Here is a 20787-nt window from a genome sequence, read left to right as displayed (position 1 = left end):
TGGTCCTTTAACTGAAGCATCATTATGAGCAACATGGAGAGAGAGAGAGAGAGAGAGAGAGAGAGAGAGAGAGGAGAGAGAGAGAGAGAGAGAGAGAGGAGAGAGAGAGAGGGAGAGAGAGAGAGAGAGAGAGAGAGAAGAGAGAAGAGAGAGAGAGAGAGAGAGAGAGAGAGAGAGAGAGAGAGAGAGAGAGAGAGAGAGAGAGAGAGAGAGAGAGAGAGAGAGAGAGAGAGGAGAGAGAGAGAGAGGAGAGAGAGAGGAGGAGGGAGAGAGGAGAGAGAGAGAGAGAGAGAGAGAAGAGAGAGAGAGAGAGAGAGAGAGAGAGAGAGAGAGAGAGAGAGAGAGAGAGAGAGAGAGAGAGAGAGAGAGAGAGAGAGAGAGAGAGAGAGAGAGAGAGAGAGAGAGAGAGAGAGAGAGAGAGAGAGAGAGAGAGAGAGCTATCTATTCCCCTTTACACCTTAAACTGGACTGGAGGTAGAGAGGAAAGGTTGGATGTTCACACCCTCCTCCCATGAGTAGTAGGACCAAATAGCATCTGTGATAGTTTGGAATAAATTCTATGCTTTTATTTTAAAGGGGGCAAAAATATTATACAAATACTGGTTACAAATGTGTATCAATTACCTTTATGACTGAAATACCACAACATTGATGCACTGTAACATGAATAATGATATATTGATCCATCGTCTCTCCTTCACTTGCAGCGAGTAACCAAGATGCCACGAGTGTCGAGAGAGGGCTCTAGAGCGATCCACCTCACCCAGCCCCAGGACCTGTAAGACCCTCCTGTGTCCCACTCCTCTACCCACCATACTGACCTCAGCTACCCGACCTGACCATGCCCACCTCCGGCCTCCTCTGCCCCGGGCTCTGGGCCAAGGCTGCCCCATGGTGGTCCCTCCACTTGCTCCTCTTTGACTTGCTCATCCCCGAGGCCCTGCCCAGCCCTAACAACAGATTCCCTCCTTCCACCAAGAGGGAGATCACCATCGATGGGGACCTGGTGATCGGCGGTCTGTTCCCGGTGCACGAGAAGGGCGAGGGGGCGGAGGACTGTGGGAAGATCAACGAGCAGAGAGGAATCCAGAGACTGGAGGCGATGCTGTTAGCGCTGGACGAGATCAACGCGGATGAGAGGCTGCTGCCGGGTCTCAGGCTGGGAGCCCACATCCTAGACACCTGCTCTAAGGACACCTACGCTCTGGAGCAGAGCCTGGAGTTCGTACGAGCCTCCCTCACCAAGGTGCATGAGCCGGGGTTCATCTGCCCAGATGGATCCAACCCCATCCAGGATGACGTCCCACTGGCCATCTCTGGAGTCATCGGGGGCTCCTACAGTGACGTGTCTATCCAGGTACGTTTCTCATAGGAATCTGGTTATGACTGTGTTTCTATACAGTCTATGGTCCACGTGTAGCTCAGTTGGTAGAGCATGGCGCTTGCAACGCCAGGGTTGTGGGTTCGATTCCCACGGGGAGCCAGTATGAAAATAAAATAAAAATGTATGCACTCACTAACTGAAAGTCGCTCTGGATAAGCGCGTCTTCTAAATGCCTAAAAATGTAAAAAATGTCCATACAGGTACCTTTACACCTCGTCGACTCACACCTCACCCATAGCAGTCTAAGGTGTCCCCTTTGTGTCATTTTTTTGTGATTCATACTATGAATGAATCCACATACAATATAATTTTTGATTATGCCTAATATATGACACATTACAAACAATTGAGCATAAGGTAGGCTACCTGTACCCACCAGCAGATAGGACCACTAAGTTTTGTTCAGTTTCTTTGAGTCATCAAAGATTCCAAAACGAGCCTTGGACAATGCAGCTATGCAGTCTTTTTACCTGTTAGCCACACAGTATTATTCCTTTGCACATTAGTTATCTGGTGTTAAATTTGTCTTTTTTCTGTGCCTATGCCTGCATACAGATGTAGGATCTTAATTTGATCATTATTTTGTTGCTGAGAATTTTCCTGCACTGCAGGGTATGCAAACTTGTAGTGTATTTGATGTTTAAAAAGGCTTCTAAAGTTAGTTTTTTCCACTTTAAAATGTCACACTTGATTTGCCCTAACAAAAAATGTATCAACCCCTACAAAAAATGTCCATGAATTATAATCCACATAATAATTCAAATTTGCTGTTGCTGCAAGATTATTTTCCTTCTGTAGCAAACTGGCTCAAATTAAGATCCTACATCTGTATACCTGCTGGTGGATAATATGTGAGACATGCCGGTAGAGATGTGCCGCTAATAGGATGTTGATGCTGACATTGATCAGTATTCAGGTTTCACGAGCAGCAGAGGGAGATGGAGCTGAGATTGAAAGATGACGAATCAAAGCTCTCTGTAACTAATTGGTTCCAGCTGAGATGTTGTCTTGTTCCTGTTGTATTAGTTAGTACTCCACATACTGTGTTTGTGTGTGTGTACGTGCGTGCCTGCGTGTGTGCTTGTTTGTGTGTGTGTTAATGTTTGAGTGGGTTGCTGTGTCTATAAGTGTGTACACTATGTCTTTGAGATGCTGTCTCGTTGAATAGGAAGTGTAATATATATTTTTACAAAATTAAAAACTTTAAAAAAGAAGAAAACAGTTACCGGAAGCGAATTGCATCATATCCTCACCTGGCTACCTACCTCCACTGAGCCACAGGAACTTGCCTCTAGCTCCAGCTTTGACAGTAGCTGCCTGCAGTTGGTGCCTGCAGTAGCTGCCTGCAGTAGGTGTTTAAAGCTCTGCTCCGCCACGGCATTTGTTCACAGGGACCTCCATCACATTGTCAACGCGATAAATTCCGTCCAGCACAAGGAGAACGCTGACCTTTCTCCACACCTATGAAGAGGAGCCTGAGGCGACACGGAGTCAGAGACGTAGCTACTTAATTAACACCTGTACTCCACTCCCAGGGTTTAGGCTAATGTAATTACCCATGATGCACTAGGCTTAAAGGAGAGGAGGCCAGCATGAATAATTGTATAATTCATAGATGGGGCGTTACACTGGGAGGGATGTTGTTAGTTATTGATCATGTCAACGATGGGGCTGATAGAGAAGTGTGTGTATGTGTTTGAGTGCATGTTTGTGCATGTGTGTGTGTGTGCATGCGTACATGTATGCGTGTGTGTATTGCTTTTGATGAAGTGATCCCACAGACAGAACGTTTCATCATGGAGTGTTGCAGCATGTCTGCTTCAGAATCCATCAGCACCATGCCAGTCAAAAAATGTACGGATCAGATCACAATATGATCACACTTATGAGCTGTGACTTTATGGGAAGGCCTTTGTAAAGTGCAAAGCCTTGGTGAAACATAGTTTGCATCCCAAGGGCATATATGGGGAAAAGGGCACTACATAGGGAAAAGGGTCCCATTTGCAACACAGAATAGTCCACAACAAGTGACTTCTGGAGTGATTTATCAAGTACAGTATTCACTTCTAGCAAGCGCTAAATGACAAGTCTTAACTGGACGTTATAGCAAATCACTTGATAGATGACTCTCTGTCAGATGTGATGAGGCAGAGCAGTAATTTCTATTTGCTTAATGAATGATAAAGCTTCTGCTCATGAAGTCATTAAGTTATTGTATTGTACAGTTTATGCCTAACGAAGACTGAGTCAATCAATCGTTGATCAATGAGATTGTAACTTGGACAATTCAACTATAGGGTCTATTAGAGGTGTGATCTGACAGAGTTAATTTTTTCCTTTTTGAAGAATCCGGAAAAGTATAATTCATAATGTCATCCTCCATAAAGAAACAAACAGAGTAAAATGACAGGGTTCCCTTGGATCAGTCTGTAGAATGTTTCCAGCGACTGCATTCTTTAATTTAATATGCATTCTATTTAGCAGCCGATCTAACTTTTAAGATCTAATTTATGCTTGTGTTCAGTGTCTAGATAAAGTACATTCATGGGGCCGGTCTATACCTCTCAGTGTGGTACTGTAGAGAAACACCAGACAACACAGCAGGGATTGCATTAAACACTCCAGTCTAGTCAATTGAGACCGCAGTGAACACAAAGCCTCCCTGCTGAGAGAGTAGAGCTTTATGGATCTGTGTTGCCGTCCGTGGCCCCTTTTGTGGTCAGTGACAGTCAGTGACAGGAGATCTGAAAGGAAGTGAATACTTCACCGTGAGTGAGAAAGGGTGACAGAGAGGGACACTTTACTGGACTGTCACACATAAAGGTTTTGGAAAAACCCGAGCTTTTGAGTGCTTCCATATGGATTAGAATTGGAATACATGCTTACAGTACTGTCATAATGTCATTGGGGTTCAATGTTCTGTTGGCAGTGGCCCTATACTTCCAGGTCCCCTTCATTGACTCACTCCTATGTGAGTAGTGATGACTGAGGAGCCTGTGGTGTGGTTTGTCAGAAGGAGGGCGGCTGCTTACGTACTCAGTCCCAATGTGTCTCAGAGGCAGAGATGTTTGTATATGTGTTTATGCTTACTCAGTCTGTCCCACTGTGCCACAGAATCAGAGGCAGAGTTTAGTATGTGAGATGAAGGACACCACCAGGGCCAGTGAAATGATGCCCCTGGAGAGCTCTGCCCATAGAGATACAATACAACACTAATTTAGAATGTTATTCAATTCTGTGGTGCTGCCTGCATCCTTCAGAGGAGCAGCTTTGCTTTTCCCATCTGTGGGGTGCAACAGGGCCACGGAGAAACACAGAATCTTGGCATAGACGTGTCCACCTGACTAGGGGTGGGGGGAAGATGCAGCGATGCTGCCTCAGCCTGGATGCCTGTCACTGGGACCAAGGGCTGGCTGAGAGGGGGTTGTGTGATGTGCTGGCCGTCTGTTTGTGCTTATACCCATGGGCGTCGAACCAGTCATTCACCGCCGAGAATAAAAGCCCATTTTGCATTCCAAATGGCACCCTATTCCCTTTATAGTGCACTAATTTTGACCAGAGCCCTATCAAAAGTAGTGCACTATATAGGGAAAAGGGTTCCATTTGGGATGTGCCATAGGCTATAACAGGAGACTCAGACAGAGAGCACATGGCATGGCATCATTCCCGTATAGATTAGCTGTTTTTTCTCACATAGATGTGAAAAGGTTGTATGGCCGTCTGGGATGAGGCTTGGGGCGAAGCATCACTGATAACAGGAGCCCCGTTTATACCTGGTTCTAACATGCATCAGTTGTGCAGATCTTGTCCACATTATGATTGTGTTCACATTTGTCGACAGGTGTAGAGAATCAAAAGATGCATTGTGAACAGATTGTGATTAGATCTTCCTGACCACCTCCGGAGGTAGTCAAAGAAGCATCTTGTACGAATATCCTTCAAGTGTAGACGAATCCTGACAGCAAAAGCGTATAAATCTGTCCATTACGGTTCTCCCACCCTCTAAAAAGAAATCACACCGGCCAGTTGAGGTAGTAATTGTAGGCAGTGATACCTCTACAATTCTTCTAAAATTAAGATCATGGTCTTAGAATCCAAGTGCCTACTGCCACTGTGGTCGGATGCCACAGTCAAATCGAAATTAGATAACGCATATAGAAATATGAGAGAAAAAAGGATTCTCCCGTCCCCACGTCCAATGCCAGCGCAAATCTAATATTTGAAAACATCGTACAGAAAGGCGAAGGACTCTAATAGCAGGAGTGGGAACGGGAGAACCCAATGCCCATTTTATTCAGAGCTGGACACGGCATTGGGTGACCATCCCATCGTTCATTCTGGACAGTGCTGTGGATAATGGAGATATTGAGCTGCTGAACGCTTCATAAACTTTTTGGGGAATGTGAAGAATAGTCTAATTCAGTTGCTATACCAGATATGAAAATAATAGGCTACAGTGGTATTATAATACAGTGGCTTGTCTATAGAAAATTAGGCATACATTATACCTTGCCATACACTTCTGCTGCCACTCCATCATAGTCCATCATGCATCCCCAATACATTTGTAGTTCAGTTTATATTCTGTACTGCTAGTATATCAGTTTATCAACCCTCGATGAGTGAAAGAGCCTCCGTTACTGAATTATCACTGATCAATGATTTGGAGGAAACCAAACACGGTCGTTCTCCCAGCATGTCACATTTCTGTTGCTTTGGTAAACCTGTTTAGGCCTATAGGCTACTAAATAAGAATCTGACCACTGGAATATAATGCAATCCTTTTGTGTATTATATTCTATTCTATTATAGTCTGTGAATCTTTTAGCATTTTCCCCAAAAATCGCTAGCATTAAATGCAGAAGATGTCCAAGCTGATGCATAGCTTTAAAGCATGAGCGAGGCCACTTCCACGATTGTAAATAATTCTGAATAAAACAAAGAGCATGAGCTGACCTTTTCCCAACATGTTCAGTACATATGATTATCTGGCACTGGAGAAGAAGGCAGGTCTTTCTCAAACTGCATTGGGGTGGAAGTTAGCGTCGCGTTAAAATAGAGGTGGAGACAACTTCAACGTCACAAGATAGCGATGTCAAAGGTTTCAATACAAGATTACAATAATATAAAGACAACGTATGTAAACATCCATGCTTAAAGATCAACCCTGTACAGAGACCTGTTTGGATAAATGTGTTCAACCATTAGGAGATGCACTTTGTAGCCTACTCTGTAACTTAACCTGTTTCTGTTTCTACTGTGTGCATTAGGGCCTAAGTGTCATTTTTATTTATGCTGTGCATTCATTGTATTTTGTACACATCCAGATACTCAGCTCGTTTGTGTGGTGGCTTTTTTAGGGATGGGAGAGTTTCACAGAATATTTATTTGTACGGCTGTGGACAGGTTGAGGTTAACGGGACAGTATTACACCAAGTCTTAAAACATTGGATAACAAAAGTAGGCTGTAATGATGAGAGTATACAACTATTGACTATAAAAGTGTGCTGTTTTCTGTCAATTTACATTTAAATTTACATTTTTTTTACATTTTCGTCATTTAGCAGACGCTCTTATCCAGAGCGACTTACAAATTGATGCATACACTTTATGATAGCCAGTGGGACAAGCACTTGTGACACTCTGGCTCTGGGACTTTTGTATTTGAGCCAGGGTGTATTTTGTTTTGTTGGGTTTTGGTTTTGTTTCTAGGTTTGCCTTTCTGTTGGCTGCATTTCTAGGTTTGGTCGATGACTCCCAATCGGAGGTAACGAGTGTCAGCTGTCGGCTCGTTATCTCTGATTGGGAGCCATATTTATTCTGATTGTTTTCCTGTGGGAATTGTGGGTTTTTGTTCCAAGTTCAGTCATTGTCACTGTTGGACTTCACTATCGTCTTTTGTTTTGTATTTACGTGCTGTACTCATTAAAGTCATCATGTTCACTCAACGCGCTGCGTATTGGTCTGCTCCCTTTCAAGACGGTCGTGACAGAAAAACCCACCAAAACAGGACCAAGCAGCGTGTCAAGCGGCAACAGGATTTATGGACGCCTATCAAGGATTCATGGACATGGGAGGAGATACTGGATGGAAAGGGTCCTTGGGCACAACCGGGAGAATATCGCCGCCCTCGTGAAGAGCTGGAGGCAGCTAAAGCCGAGAGGAGGCGGTATGAGGAGGCAGCACGGAGTCAAGGCTGGAAGCCCGTGGGTACTACCCAAAAATTTCTTGGGGGGGGGCTTAAAGGGAGTGTGGCGAAGTCAGGTAGGAGACCTGCGCCTACTCCCTGGACTGACCGTGGAGAGCGAGAGTACGGGCAGACACCGTGTTACGCAGTAGAGCGCATGGTGTCTCCTGTACGCAGGCATAGCCCGGTTCGGTACATTCCAGCTCCACGTATCGGCCGGGTTAGAGTGAGCATTGAGCCAGATGTCATGAAGCCGGCCCAACGCATCCGGCTACCAGTGCGTCTTCTCGGGCCGGCGTACATGGCACCAGCCTTACGCATGGTGTTCCCGGTTCGCCCACATAGGCCGGTGCGGGTTATTCCACCTCCCCGTACTGGTCGGGCGACGGGGAGCATCAACCCGGGTAAGGTTGGGCAGGCTCAGTGCTCAAGGGGGCCAGTAAGCCTGCACGGTCCGGTATTTCCAGCGCCACCTCCCCGCTCCAGCTCAGTACCACCAGTGCCTACACCACGCACCAAGCCTCCTGTGTGTTCCCCGAGTCCTGTGCGTCCTGTTGCTGCTCTCCGCACTAGGCCTTATGTGCGTCCCCAGGGTCCAGCATGCCCTGTTCCTGCTCTCCGCACTAGGCCTTATGTGCGTCCCCGGGGTCCAGCATGCCCTGTTCCTGCTCCCCGCACTAGGCTTTATGTGCGTTCCCAGGGTCCAGCATGCCCTGTTGCTTCTCCCCGCACTAGCCCTGAGATGCGTGTCCTCAGCCCGGTACCTCCAGTTCCGGCACCACGCACCAGGCCTACGGTGCGCCTCAGACGGCCAGAGTCTGCCGTCTGCCCAACGGGGCCTGAACTGCCCGTCTGCCCAACGGGGCCTGAACTGCCCGTCTGGACTGAGCCTGCAAAGCCGCCCGTCTGCCATGAGCCTTCAGAGCCGTCCGCCAGACCGGAGCCGCTAGAGCCTTCCGCCAGACAGGATCAGCCAGAGCCTTCCGCCAGACAGGATCAGCCAGAGCCTTCCGCCAGACAGGATCAGCCAGAGCCGTCAGCCAGCCATGAGCAGCCAGATCCGTCAGCCAGCCATGAGCAGCCAGATCCGTCAGCCAGCCATGAGCAGCCAGATCCGTCAGCCAGCCATGAGCAGCCAGATCCGTCAGCCAGCCATGAGCAGCCAGATCCTTCAGCCAGCCATGAGCAGCCAGATCCGTTGGCCAGCCATGAGCAGCCAGATCCGTCGGCCAGCCATGAGCAGCCAGATCCGTCAGCCAGCCATGAGCAGCCAGATCCGTCGGCCAGCCATGAGCAGCCAGATCCTTCAGCCAGCCATGAGCCGTCCAGCCAGGATCCGCCAGAGCCGTCCAGCCAGGATCCGCCAGAGCCGTCCAGCCAGGATCCGCCAGAGCCAGCCAGCCAGGATCCGCCATTGAGTCCGGTGCTGTCCCTTAGCCCGGTGCTGCCCCTTATCCTGGTGCTGCCCCTTAGTCCGGTACTGCCCCTTAGTCCGGTGCTGCCCCTTAGTCCGGTGCTGCCCTTTAGTCCGGTGCCGCCCCTTAATCCAGTGGGGTTTAGTTGGGGGGTGGTCATGTGGAGGAGGCTACGGAGGCGGATAGTGACTAAGGTGGGGTGGGGACCACGACCAGGGCCAGAACCGCCACCGTGGACAGACGCCCACCCAGACCCTCCCCTAGACTGTATGCTGGTGCGCCCGGAGTGCGCACCTTTAGGGGGGGGTACTGTGACACTCTGGCTCTGGGACTTTTGTATTTGAGCCAGGGTGTATTTTGTTTTGTTGGGTTTTGGTTTTGTTTCTAGGTTTGCCTTTCTGTTGGCTGCATTTCTAGGTTTGGTCGATGACTCCCAATCGGAGGTAACGAGTGTCAGCTGTCGGCTCGTTATCTCTGATTGGGAGCCATATTTATTCTGATTGTTTTCCTGTGGGAATTGTGGGTTTTTGTTCCAAGTTCAGTCATTGTCACTGTTGGACTTCACTATCGTCTTTTGTTTTGTATTTACGTGCTGTACTCATTAAAGTCATCATGTTCACTCAACGCGCTGCGTATTGGTCTGCTCCCTTTCAAGACGGTCGTGACAGCACTTTACAATAATTATTTTTTATTTTTATTATTATTCTTTATTTTTTCTTCTTTGGGGTGGGGTAAGGGGGGGTAGAATGATTACTTTATCCTATCCCAGATATTCCTTAAAGAGGTGGGGTTTCAAGTGTCTCCGGAAGGTGGTGAGTGACTCCGCTGTCCTGGCGTCGTGAGGGAGCTTGTTCCACCATTGGGGTGCCAGAGCAGCGAACAGTTTTGACTGGGCTGAGCGGGAACTGTGCTTCTGCAGAGGTAGGGGGGCCAGCAGGCCAGAGGTGGATGAACGCAATGCCCTCGTTTGGGTGTAGGGACTGATCAGAGCCTGAAGGTACGGAGATGCCGTTCCCCTCACAGCTCCGTAGGCAAGCACCATGGTCTTGTAGCAGATGCGAGCTTCAACTGGAAGCCAGTGCAGTGTGCGGAGCGGGGTGACGTGAGAGAACTTGGGAAGGTTGGACACCAGACGGGCTGCGGCGTTCTGGATGAGTTGTAGGGGTTTAATGGCACAGGCAGGGAGCCCAGCCAACAGCGAGTTGCAGTAATCCAGACGGGAGATGACAAGTGCCTGGATTAGGACCTGTGCCGCTTCCTGTGTAAGGCAGGGTCGTACTCTGCGAATGTTGTAGAGCATGAACCTACAGGATCGGGTCACCGCTTTGATGTTAGCGGAGAACGACAGGGTGTTGTCCAGGGTCACGCCAAGGCTCTTTGCACTCTGGGAGGAGGACACAATGGAGTTGTCAACCGTGATGGCGAGATCATGGAACGGGCAGTCCTTCCCCGGAAGGAAGAGCAGCTCCGTCTTGCCGAGGTTCAGCTTGAGGTGGTGATCCGTCATCCACACTGATATGTCTGCCAGACATGCAGAGATGCGATTCGCCACCTGGTTATCAGAAGGGGGAAAGGAGAAGATTAATTGTGTGTCGTCTGCGTAGCAATGATAGGAGAGGCCATGTGAGGATATGACAGAGCCAAGTGACTTGGTGTATAGCGAGAATAGGAGAGGGCCTAGAACTGAGCCCTGGGGGACACCAGTGGTGAGAGCACGTGGTGCGGAGACAGATTCTCGCCACGCCACTTGGTAGGAGCGACTTGTCAAGTAGGACGCAATCCAAGAGTGAGCCGCGCCGGAGATGCCCAACTCGGAGAGGGTGGATAGGAGGATCTGATGGTTCACAGTATCAAAGGCAGCAGATAGGTCTAGAAGGACGAGAGCAGAGGAGAGAGAGTTAGCTTTAGCAGTGCGGAGAGCCTCCGTGACACAGAGAAGAGCAGTCTCAGTTGAATGACCAGTCTTGAAACCTGACTGGTTTGGATCAAGAAGGTCATTCTGAGAGAGATAGCAAGAGAGCAAGACCGCACGCTCAAGAGTTTTGGAGAGAAAAGAAAGAAGGGATACTGGTCTGTAGTTGTTGACATCGGAGGGATCGAGTGTAGGTTTTTATTTTATTTTAATTTATATAGCTTGTGTCATAGGGGTAGTTCCAAGGCAGGTTGGAAATAAATTGCATACAGGGAGGGACCATGGAATCTGGTCACAATGCGGACACAGTGTGCAGATAAGATACATTTTATTACCATTAATAAAACTGGTTGTTTGGACCCTGGATGCTAATGCTTCCAAGCCGTGCTGTATTGGCCGTCACAGACACACCTATGCCTGCTACAAGCAACAAATCTCGATCAGATAGTGACTGGATCATCTTGATCGGATGACGACAACCACATGTTAATGCAAGGTGTAACTATGGCCTAAATGACACTTAGTTCACGTGCTAAATGATGATATAGGCATCTGACAAGTTTAATTGCATACTGGAAATGATGCTCTTTAGGCTTTATGAATTGTGCTGTTGCTAACCAACCACCACAAGTAGAACATTTTAATATGTTTGGAATTTACTTATGCATGGGTGCAAATGATAATGGCATAGCCTATACATTTTATAACATTATAATGATGCTCTTTATATGAATTATGCTGCTACTGTAAACCCACCACAACTAGAAATGGAATCTGTATGTGTGGTGCTTGTTGTGGTCAGAGTTGGGACTATTTCTACAGTAACTGACAGTCTACTTAGGTGGTCTGTTTGTATACCAGTTTGAGCATTCTGTGGTCATGCTTTGTATTCAGACAGAAGGTTTTGCGTGAACTCCTCACAAGCAAACATCATACTCCATGTGAATATTCTAGAAAATATTTATATTTGTCAACTTAAATAAACCTTTACGTATTTATGTATGCACATCCAATGTCTTAAAGCAGGTGCTGGATGTCAATAAATAAATTCAGCAAATTATAAAGAGAGACTCTGCATCACATTATCACATATCACCCAAAATGTAACAGGATTTATAGCAAGAAAAAACTACGGGAACGTAGTAAGTGATTTATCAATTCAGTAATATGTATTTCAATAAACCCACAGACACTTTTTTGAAGGCGCGTCCACACTAATAAAACTTTCTCTGCGATCTGTTTTGTAATCCACATGAATAATCCGACAGATAAGGAACACGATCCCAGTGAACAATAGTAATTTCAAATCAACGGAAGGCACAGACTGTGCTTAGCAGGCTACAGTTATTCTAGAACATTAAAACTGCCGCCTTGGGGGCTCACCTGGTGTCTCTGTCTCCCAGGTATAGCAAACACAGGTCTATCGTCCATACAGAATGGAATTATTTGAACATAGGACAGATCATTGTTTCATATGGTTTCTCTATAGTGATTTCTTCATAATATCACTTGATTGGTGTGCTGTTACTGTATGTATGTGGCAGTGTCACAACATTGCCAAAATCAAAATTTTAATCTTAACTGTGTCTCTTTTGTCCTTGAATGTCATGCTGTTATTTTAAACAGCATGACAAAAATCAGTGTTGTCCCATCCTGACTGTGGTTCAGTACAGGACAGATGTACAGTGCTTTCAGAAACTATTCATACCCCTTGACTTATTCCAATTATTTTTGTGTTACAGCCTGAATTCAAAATAGATAAATATGTTTTACAAATCTCACCCATCTACACAAAATACCCCATAATGACAAATGGAAAACATTGTATTTTATTTTTGTAAATTTATTGAAAATGAAATACAGAAATGTCTCATTACATAAGTATTCACACCCCTGGATCAATACATGTTTGGCAGTGATTACAGCTGTGAGTCTTTCTGGGTAAGTATCTAAGAGCATTGCACACCTGGATATTTTCATATTATTCTTTTTAAAATTCTTCAAGCTCTGTCAAGTTGGTTGTTGATCATTGCCATTTTCAAGTCAAAACTGTAACTAGGCCACTCAAGAGCATTGAATGTCATCTTCGTAAGCAACTCCAGTGTATATTTGGCCTTGTGTTTTAGGTTATTGTCCTGCTGAAAGGTGAATTTGTCTCCCAGTGTCTGTTGGAAAGCAGACTGAACCAGATTTTCCTCAATTATTTTTCCTGTGCTTAGCTGTATTCCTTTTTATCCTAAAAAACTCCCTAGTCCTTGCCGAAGACAAGCATACCCATAACATAATGAAGCCACCACCATGCTTGAAAATATGAAGAGTGGTACTCAGTGATGTGTTGTGTTGGATTTCCCCCAAACATAACACTTGTATTCAGGACGTTCATTTCTTTGCCACATTCTTTGAAGTTTTACTTTAGTGCCTTATTGCAGGATGTATGTTTTGGAGTATTTTTTATTCTGTACAGGCTTCCTTCTTTTCGCCCTGTCATTTAGGTTAGTATTGTTGAGTAACTACAATGTTGTTGATCCATTCTCAGTTTTCTCCTATCACAGCCATTAAACTCTGTAACTGTTTTAAAGTCACAATTGGCCTCATGGTGAAATCCCTGAGCAGTTTCCTTCCTCTTCTGCAACTGAGTTATGAAGGATGCCTGTATCTTTGTAGTGACTGGGTGTATTGATACACCATCCAAAGTTTAATTAATAACTTCACCAAAGGAATACTCAATGTCTGAATTTTTTTTTTTTTTATGTAACAATAGGTGCCCATCTTTGCGAGCCATTGGAAAATCTCCCTGGTCTTTGTGGTTGAATCTGTGTTTGAAATTCACTGCTCGACTGAGGGACCTTATAGATAATTGTGGGGTACAGAGATGAGGTAGTCATTCAAAAATCATGTTAAACATTATTATTGCACACAGTGTGAGTCCATGCAACTTATTATGTGACCTGTTATGCACATATTTACTCCTGAACTTTTTAGGTTTGCCATAACAAAGGTGTTGAATACTTATGGACTGAAGACATTTCAGCTTTTCATTTTTAATTAATATGTAACATTTTCAAAAAAAACATAATTAGACTTTGACATTATGAGGTATTGTGTGTAGGTCAGTGACACAAAATCTCAATTTAATCCATTTTAAATTCAGGCTGTAACACAACAAAATGTGGGGTGTGAATACTTTTTGAAGGCACTGTGGGATCTTATTTTGAGCCAGAAAATAATCCTGTAACAACAGGAAATGTTCATTATTATGTGAATTATAATTAATGGACATTTTTATAGGGGTTATACATTTTTGTAAGGGACAATCAAGTGTGGAATTTCAAAGTGGAAATTGCAAACTTCAGAAGCCTTTTAAAACTAAAACGCAATACATGTTTTGCAACAGGGTGATCAAATTAAGATCCAGCATCAGTTCTTATTCCAGCACTCAAACATCACTCTTTCTCTTCTTCATTAAAGGCAGAGTGCAGTCAAAAACATGATTTTCCTGTATTTTATGTGTATTTCCACACTATGAGGTTGGAATAATACTGTGACATCACCAGGCGGTAAATTAGTTAATAGAGCAATAAGAAAGAGAGTTCCAAACCTCTCTGCCAATAACAGCTAGTTCTCAGTTTTCCCCTCCCCACTTAGACCACTCCCAGACAGTCCTAGCAAAATTATTCCTTGAGAAATTGCTCTTTACTAAGAAGCTATTTTTGTTTCTTTTTAACCATTTTAATTGAAAACATAGTATAGTACTTACAGTGAGGGAAACAAGAATTTGATCCCCTGCTGATTTTGTACGTTTGTCCACTGTCAAAGAAATGATCAGTCTATAATTTTAATGGTAGATTTATTTGAACAGTGAGAGACAGAATAACAACTAAAAAATCCAGAAAAGCGCACGTCAAAAATGTTATAAATTGATTTGCATTTTAATGACGAAAATAAGTATTTGACCCCTCTGCAAAACATTACTTAGTACTTGGTGGCAAAACCCTTGTTGGCAATCACAGAGGTCAGACGTTTCTTGTAGTTGGCCACCAGGTTTGCACACATCTCAGGAAGGATTTTGTCCCACTCCTCTTTGCAGATCTTCTCCAAGTCAATAAGGTTTCGAGGCTGACTTTGGCAACTCGAACCTTCAGCTCCCTCCACAGATTTTCTATGGGATTAAGGTCTGGAGACTGGCTAGGCCACTCCAGGACCTTAATGTGCTTCTTCTTGAGCCACTCCTTTGTTGCCTTGGCCGTGTGTTTTGGGTCATTGTCATGCTGGAATACCCATCCACGACCCATTTTCAATGCCCTGGCTGAGGGAAGGAGGTTCTCACCCACGATTTGACGGTACATGGCCCCGTCCACCATCCCTTGAAGTTGTCCTGTCCCCTTAGCAGAAAAACACCCCCAAAGCATAATGTTTCCACCTCCATGTTTGACGTGGGGATGGTGTTCTTGGGGTCATAGGCAGCATTCCTCCTCCTCCAAACACGGTGAGTTGAGTTGATGCCAAAGAGCTCGATTTTGGTCTCATCTGACCACAACACTTTCACCCAGTTCTCCTCTGAATCATTCAGATGTTCATTGGTAAACTTCAGACGGGCCTGTATATGTGCTTTCTTGAACAGGGGAACTTGCGGGTGCTGCAGGATTTCAGTCCTTCACGGCATAGTGTGTTACCAATTGTTTTCTTGGTGACTATGGTCCCAGCTGCCTTGAGATCCTCCCATGTAGTTCTGGGCTGATTCCTCACCGTTCTCATGATCATTGCAACTCCACGAGGTGAGATCTTGCATGGAGCCCCAGGCCGAGGGAGATTGATAGTTATTTTGTGTTTCTTCCATTTGCGAATAATCACACCAACTGTTGTCACCTTCTCACCAAGCTGCTTGGCGATGGTCTTGTAGCTCATTCCAGCCTTGTGTAGGTCTACAATCTTGTCCCTGACATCCTTGGAGAGCTCTTTGGTCTTGGCCATGGTGGAGAGTTTGGAATCTGATTGATTGATTGCTTCTCTGGACAGGTGTCTTTTATACAGGTAACAAACTGAGATTAGGAGCACTCCCTTTAAGAGTGTGCTCCTAATCTCAGCTCGTTTACCTGTATAAAAGACACCTGGGAGCCAGAAATCTTTCTGATTGAGAGGGGGTCAAATACTTATTTCCCTCATTAAAATGCAAATCCATTTCTAACATTTTTGACATGCGTTTTTTTTAATTTTGTTGTTGGTATTCTGTCTCTCACTGTTCAAATAAACCTACCATTAAAATTATAGACTGATCATTTATTTGTCAGTGGGCAAACGTACAAAATCAGCAGGGGATCAAATACTTTTTTCCCTCACTGTAAAGGAAAAACCCACCCAAACAACTAATTCCTATAATTCACAGTGTTAAATAACACTAATATGTGAGAACAATATTTTTTTTCAACAAATGTTTCATTTTGTCATTATATTAAGGTTGATAGCAACATGATAGTCGTTGTGGAAATATTTTTCAGCTCAGGTCGACTATAAAACCCACAATGCAGTGTTCTTTCTATTGGCTGGCTGGCTAGCTATCTAGGTAGCTAGCTAGCTAGCAAACATAGCTACACACAATAATACCAAAGTCTATATCAGCATGTGAAGTAGCTAGTTAGCTGTAAAATCGCCTAAACAAACTGCACTATCAATTTAGAAGCCCACAATCTCACCATGTTCAACCTGCAGATCAATGTGCCTCACAGAGTGGAGATTGACATTCGCAACGGCCATGGAACGGCACCATGCAATACATCCTGGACTGAAGAGGCACATAAATAGGAGAAATGTGGTGGTCCTTCTGTTAAATTGCACATTTCTCGATGTAGGAATATCTCAAAAATATTATTATTGGCCCATTCAAGAGAAGATAACCTCCCGCGTTATGACATCGGCCAGTATTGAAATCTGACATGTATGATAGACGTTTTCGCGATCTAAAAGTTGTATTCCAATTAACTTCCAGTGTAGTGAGAGTGGCTTTATTGCAATGTTACGTCACACTGGCCAAATTTCTGCCTGCTTGAATGGCAGTAGCTCAGATACACAAGAAAACATTAAATGACCCCGGGAATCGATAGAACATCACTCAGAGATGCACACTAATAATATAACATTAAAAATGGGTGAATCTTTCCTTTAATTGTTTACCAGAAATTATTTGATATTGAGATAAAAACGGCTGCATTGGACCTTTAAGCCTTGTTCCAGATGGTGGCTTTTAATTAGAGGAACACAAAACAAACGGCAGTATGTACCATAAAACATTAAACAGGACACACTGCTTCTGTTTTATAACTCTCATCACTAGAGGCAATATGTGTTGTTTGAGGAAGGAGGTCCACTGTGATTTCGAGGTGGTGGGGTGTTGTTATTTCAGTGTGGATAATGAAGATTATGAGGAAGATATAGGAGTGTAGGTTTAGTGTAGGCTATTGTAGTGTATGAGTGTTGATGATGTGTCACTGTCATACTGAGTGGATAGGAAGGTGGACGGATCTCTCACTGTGTGTGTTTGCTCAACTGAGCTTCACACAGATTGCAATGCAGGGTAAAAAATATTTATATTTTGGTGTGAACTTCAAAAAAGGTTTCGTCCCCTGTAGCTCAGTTGGTAGAGCATGGCGCTTGCAACGTCAGGGTTGTGGGTTCGTTTCCCACGGGGGGCCAGTATGAAAATGTATGCACTCACTAACTGTAAGTCGCTCTGGATAAGAGCGTCTGCTAAATGACTAAAATGTAAAATGTTTGTCATGTGCCTCCCTCCCTCCCTGAACAGTTATTTTTAAACTGGACGTTTTGCCAACCGCAGTGAGGCACACTAATTAGTGTGGCAGAATGGTGTTTAGAAGTGAGAGGATGGGAAGGTCGGACTGCGTCAGATTCAAATCAAAATCAAATCAAACGTTGTTCGTCAGATGCTTCGTAAACAACAGGTGTAGACTAACAGTGAAATGCGTACTTACGGGACCTTCCCAACAATGCAGAGAGAAAGAAAATAGAGAAATAATAGAAAAGTAAAACACGTAATAATAAAAGTAATAATTAATATACAATGAGTAACAATAACTTGGCTATATACATGGGGTACCAGTACAGAGTCGATGTGTATGGGCACGAGGTATCTGAGGTAGATATGTACATATAACTAGGAATGAAGTGACAGATAATAAACACTAGCAGCAGAGTATGTGATTAGACAAAAAGGGTCAATGCAGATAGTCCGGGTAGCTATTTGGTTAACTTTTTAACTAACTATTTAGCAGTCTTATGACTTGGAGGTAGAAGCTGTTCAGATTCCTGTTGGTTTCAGAATTGGTGCATTGGTACCGCTTGCCATGCGGTAGCAGAGAGAACAGTCTATGACTTGGGTGGCTGGAGTCTTTTACAATTTTTAGGGTCTTCCTCTGACACCGCCTGGTATAGAGGTCCTTGATGGCAGGGAGCTTGGCCACAGTGATGTACTGGGCTGTACGCACTACCCTCTGTAGCGCCTTGCGGTTGGATGCCAGGAAGTTGCCATACCAAGTGCTGATGCAGCCATTAAAGATGCTCTCAATGGTAACTTTTTGAGGATCTGAGGGCCAATGCCAAATCTTTTCAGCCTCCTGAGGGAGAAGAGGCGTTGTCATGCCCTCTTCACGACTGTGTTGGTGTGTGTGGACCATGATAGATCCTTAGTGATGTGGACTAGGAACTTGAGGCTCTCGACCAGCTCCACTACAGCCCCGTCTTTGTGAATGGGGGTGAGCTCGGCCCTCCGTTTCCTGTAGTCCACGATCAGCTCATTTGTCTTGCTGACGTTGAGGGAGAGGTTGTTGTTCTGGCACCACACTGCCAGGTCTCTGACCTACTCCCTATAGGTCACCGTTGCATCGTCGGAAAACTTAATGATGGTGTTGGAGTCGTGTGTGGCCACGCAGTCGTGGGTGAACAGAGAGTACGGGGGGGGGGGGGGACTAAGCGCACACCCCTGAGGGCCCCCGTGTTGAGGGTCAGCGTGGCGGATGTGTTGTTGCCTACTCTCACCACCTGTGGGTGGCATGTCAGGAAGTCCAGGATCCAGTTGCAGAGGGAGGTATTCAGTCCCATAGTCCTTAGCTTAGTGATGAGCTTGGAGGGCACTATGGTGTTGAACACTGAGCTGTAGTCAATGAACAGCATTCTCACATAGGTGTTCCTTTTGTCCAGGTGGGAAAGGGCAGTGTGGAGTGCAATAGAGATTGTGTCATCTGTGGATCTGTTGGGGCGGTAAGCGAATTGGAGTGGGTCCAGGGTGTCTGGGATGATTGTGCTGATGTGAGCCATGACCAGCCAAAGCATTTCATGGCTACAGATGTGAGTGCTATGGGCGATAGTCATTTAGACAAGTTACCTTGGCATTCTTGTGCACAGGGACTATGGTGGTCTGCTTGAAACATGTAGGGATTACAGAGAGGTTGAAAATGTCAGTGAAGACACTTGCCAGCTGGTCAGCTCACGCTCTGAGTACGCGTCCTGGTAATCCGTCTGGCCCTGCGACCTTGTGAATGTTAACCTGTTTAAAAGTCTTACTCACATCGGCTACCTAGAGCGCGATCACACAGTTGTCTGTAACAGCTGGCGCTCTCATCCATTGTTCAGTGTTGCTTGCCTCAAAGCGAGCATAGAAGGCATTTAGCTCACCTGGTAGCCTCGCGTCACTGGGCAGCTCGCTTGCTGTGTTTCCCTTTGTAATCCGTGATAGTTTACAAGCCCTGCCACATCCGACGAGTGTCAGAGCCGTTGTAGTAGGATTCGATCTTAGTCCTGTATTGACGCTTTGCCTGTTTGATGGTTCGTTGGAGGGCGTAGCGGGATTTCTTATAAGCGTCCTGATTTGTGTCCTGCTCCTTGAAAGTGGCAGCTCTAGCCTGTAGCTCAGTACAGATGTTGCCTGTAATCCATGGCTTCTGGTTGGGATATGTATGTACGGTCACTGTGGGGAAGACGTCATCGATGCACTCATTAATGAAGCCCGTGACTGATGTGGTATACTCCTCAATGCCATCGGATGAATCCCGGAACATATTCCAGTCTGCGCTAGCGAAACAGTCCTGTAGCTTAGCATCTGCTTCATCAGACCACTTCCGTTTTGAGTGTGTCACTGGTACTTCCTGTTAGAGTTTTTGCTTCCAAGCAGGAATCAGGAGGATATAGTTATGGTCAGATTTGCCAAATGGAGGGTGAGGGAGAGGTTTGTATGCATTTTTCTGTGTGTGGAGTAAAGGTGATCTAGAGTTTTTTTTGCCTCTAGTTGCACACGTGACATGCTGGTAGAAATCGTTGAGTGCGGTCTTAGTGCCAGCATCGGTTTGTGGTGGTAAATAGACAGCTATGAAAAATATAGATAAACTCTCATCGTAAATAACATGGTCTACAACTTATCATATGGTATTCTAACCCAGGTGAATAGAACCTCAAGACTTCCTTAATATTACAGATTGTGCACCATCTGTTGTTAACAAAGAGACACACACCTCCTCCATTGACCTTAACTGACGCTGACGTTCTGTCCTGCCGATGCATAGAAAAACAGCTTGATGTATGTTATCCATGTCCTTGTTCAGCCACGACTCCGTGAAATATAGAATATTACAGTTCTTCAGGTCCAGTTTTTAGGATAGTCTCGAATGGAGGTCGTCCACTTTGTTCTCCAGTGATTGTACGTTCGCCTATAGAACGGAGGGTAGAGGCGGTTTATGTTCTCATCGACACAGTTTCGTCAGAGGCAGGCCCCCACGTACCACACTGAGCCTGGTGTAAATAATGCCAGCCAATCAATATCCACGTGCACACACACAAACACACACACTTGCACACAAACACACACTTTTATCCCTCCCATCTCCCA

General features: G+C 45.2%; 1 protein-coding gene across 3 annotated transcripts in view; it reads left to right on the top strand.

Moving 5' to 3' along the window:
• Nucleotides 1–841: 841 nt before the first annotated feature.
• Nucleotides 842–20787, top strand: part of LOC311133908 (metabotropic glutamate receptor 2-like) — a gene marked incomplete at both ends in the record, with an annotated part of 64330 nt that continues 44384 nt past the window's right edge. For 2 of the 3 annotated variants that reach the window (XM_084167521.1, XM_084167520.1), the window contains one exon: nucleotides 842–1357. In XM_084167521.1, coding sequence (XP_084023647.1) covers nucleotides 842–1357 — 516 coding nt within the window. The remainder of the gene's footprint in view (nucleotides 1358–20787) is intronic. The other variant, XM_084167522.1, reaches the window with a different exon arrangement.

The sequence above is a fragment of the Coregonus lavaretus genome (assembly GCF_964263955.1).
Source record: "Coregonus lavaretus genome assembly, chromosome: 8".
NCBI classification, from domain to species: domain Eukaryota; kingdom Metazoa; phylum Chordata; class Actinopteri; order Salmoniformes; family Salmonidae; genus Coregonus; species Coregonus lavaretus.
This window is presented reverse-complemented; position numbering and strand designations above follow the sequence as displayed.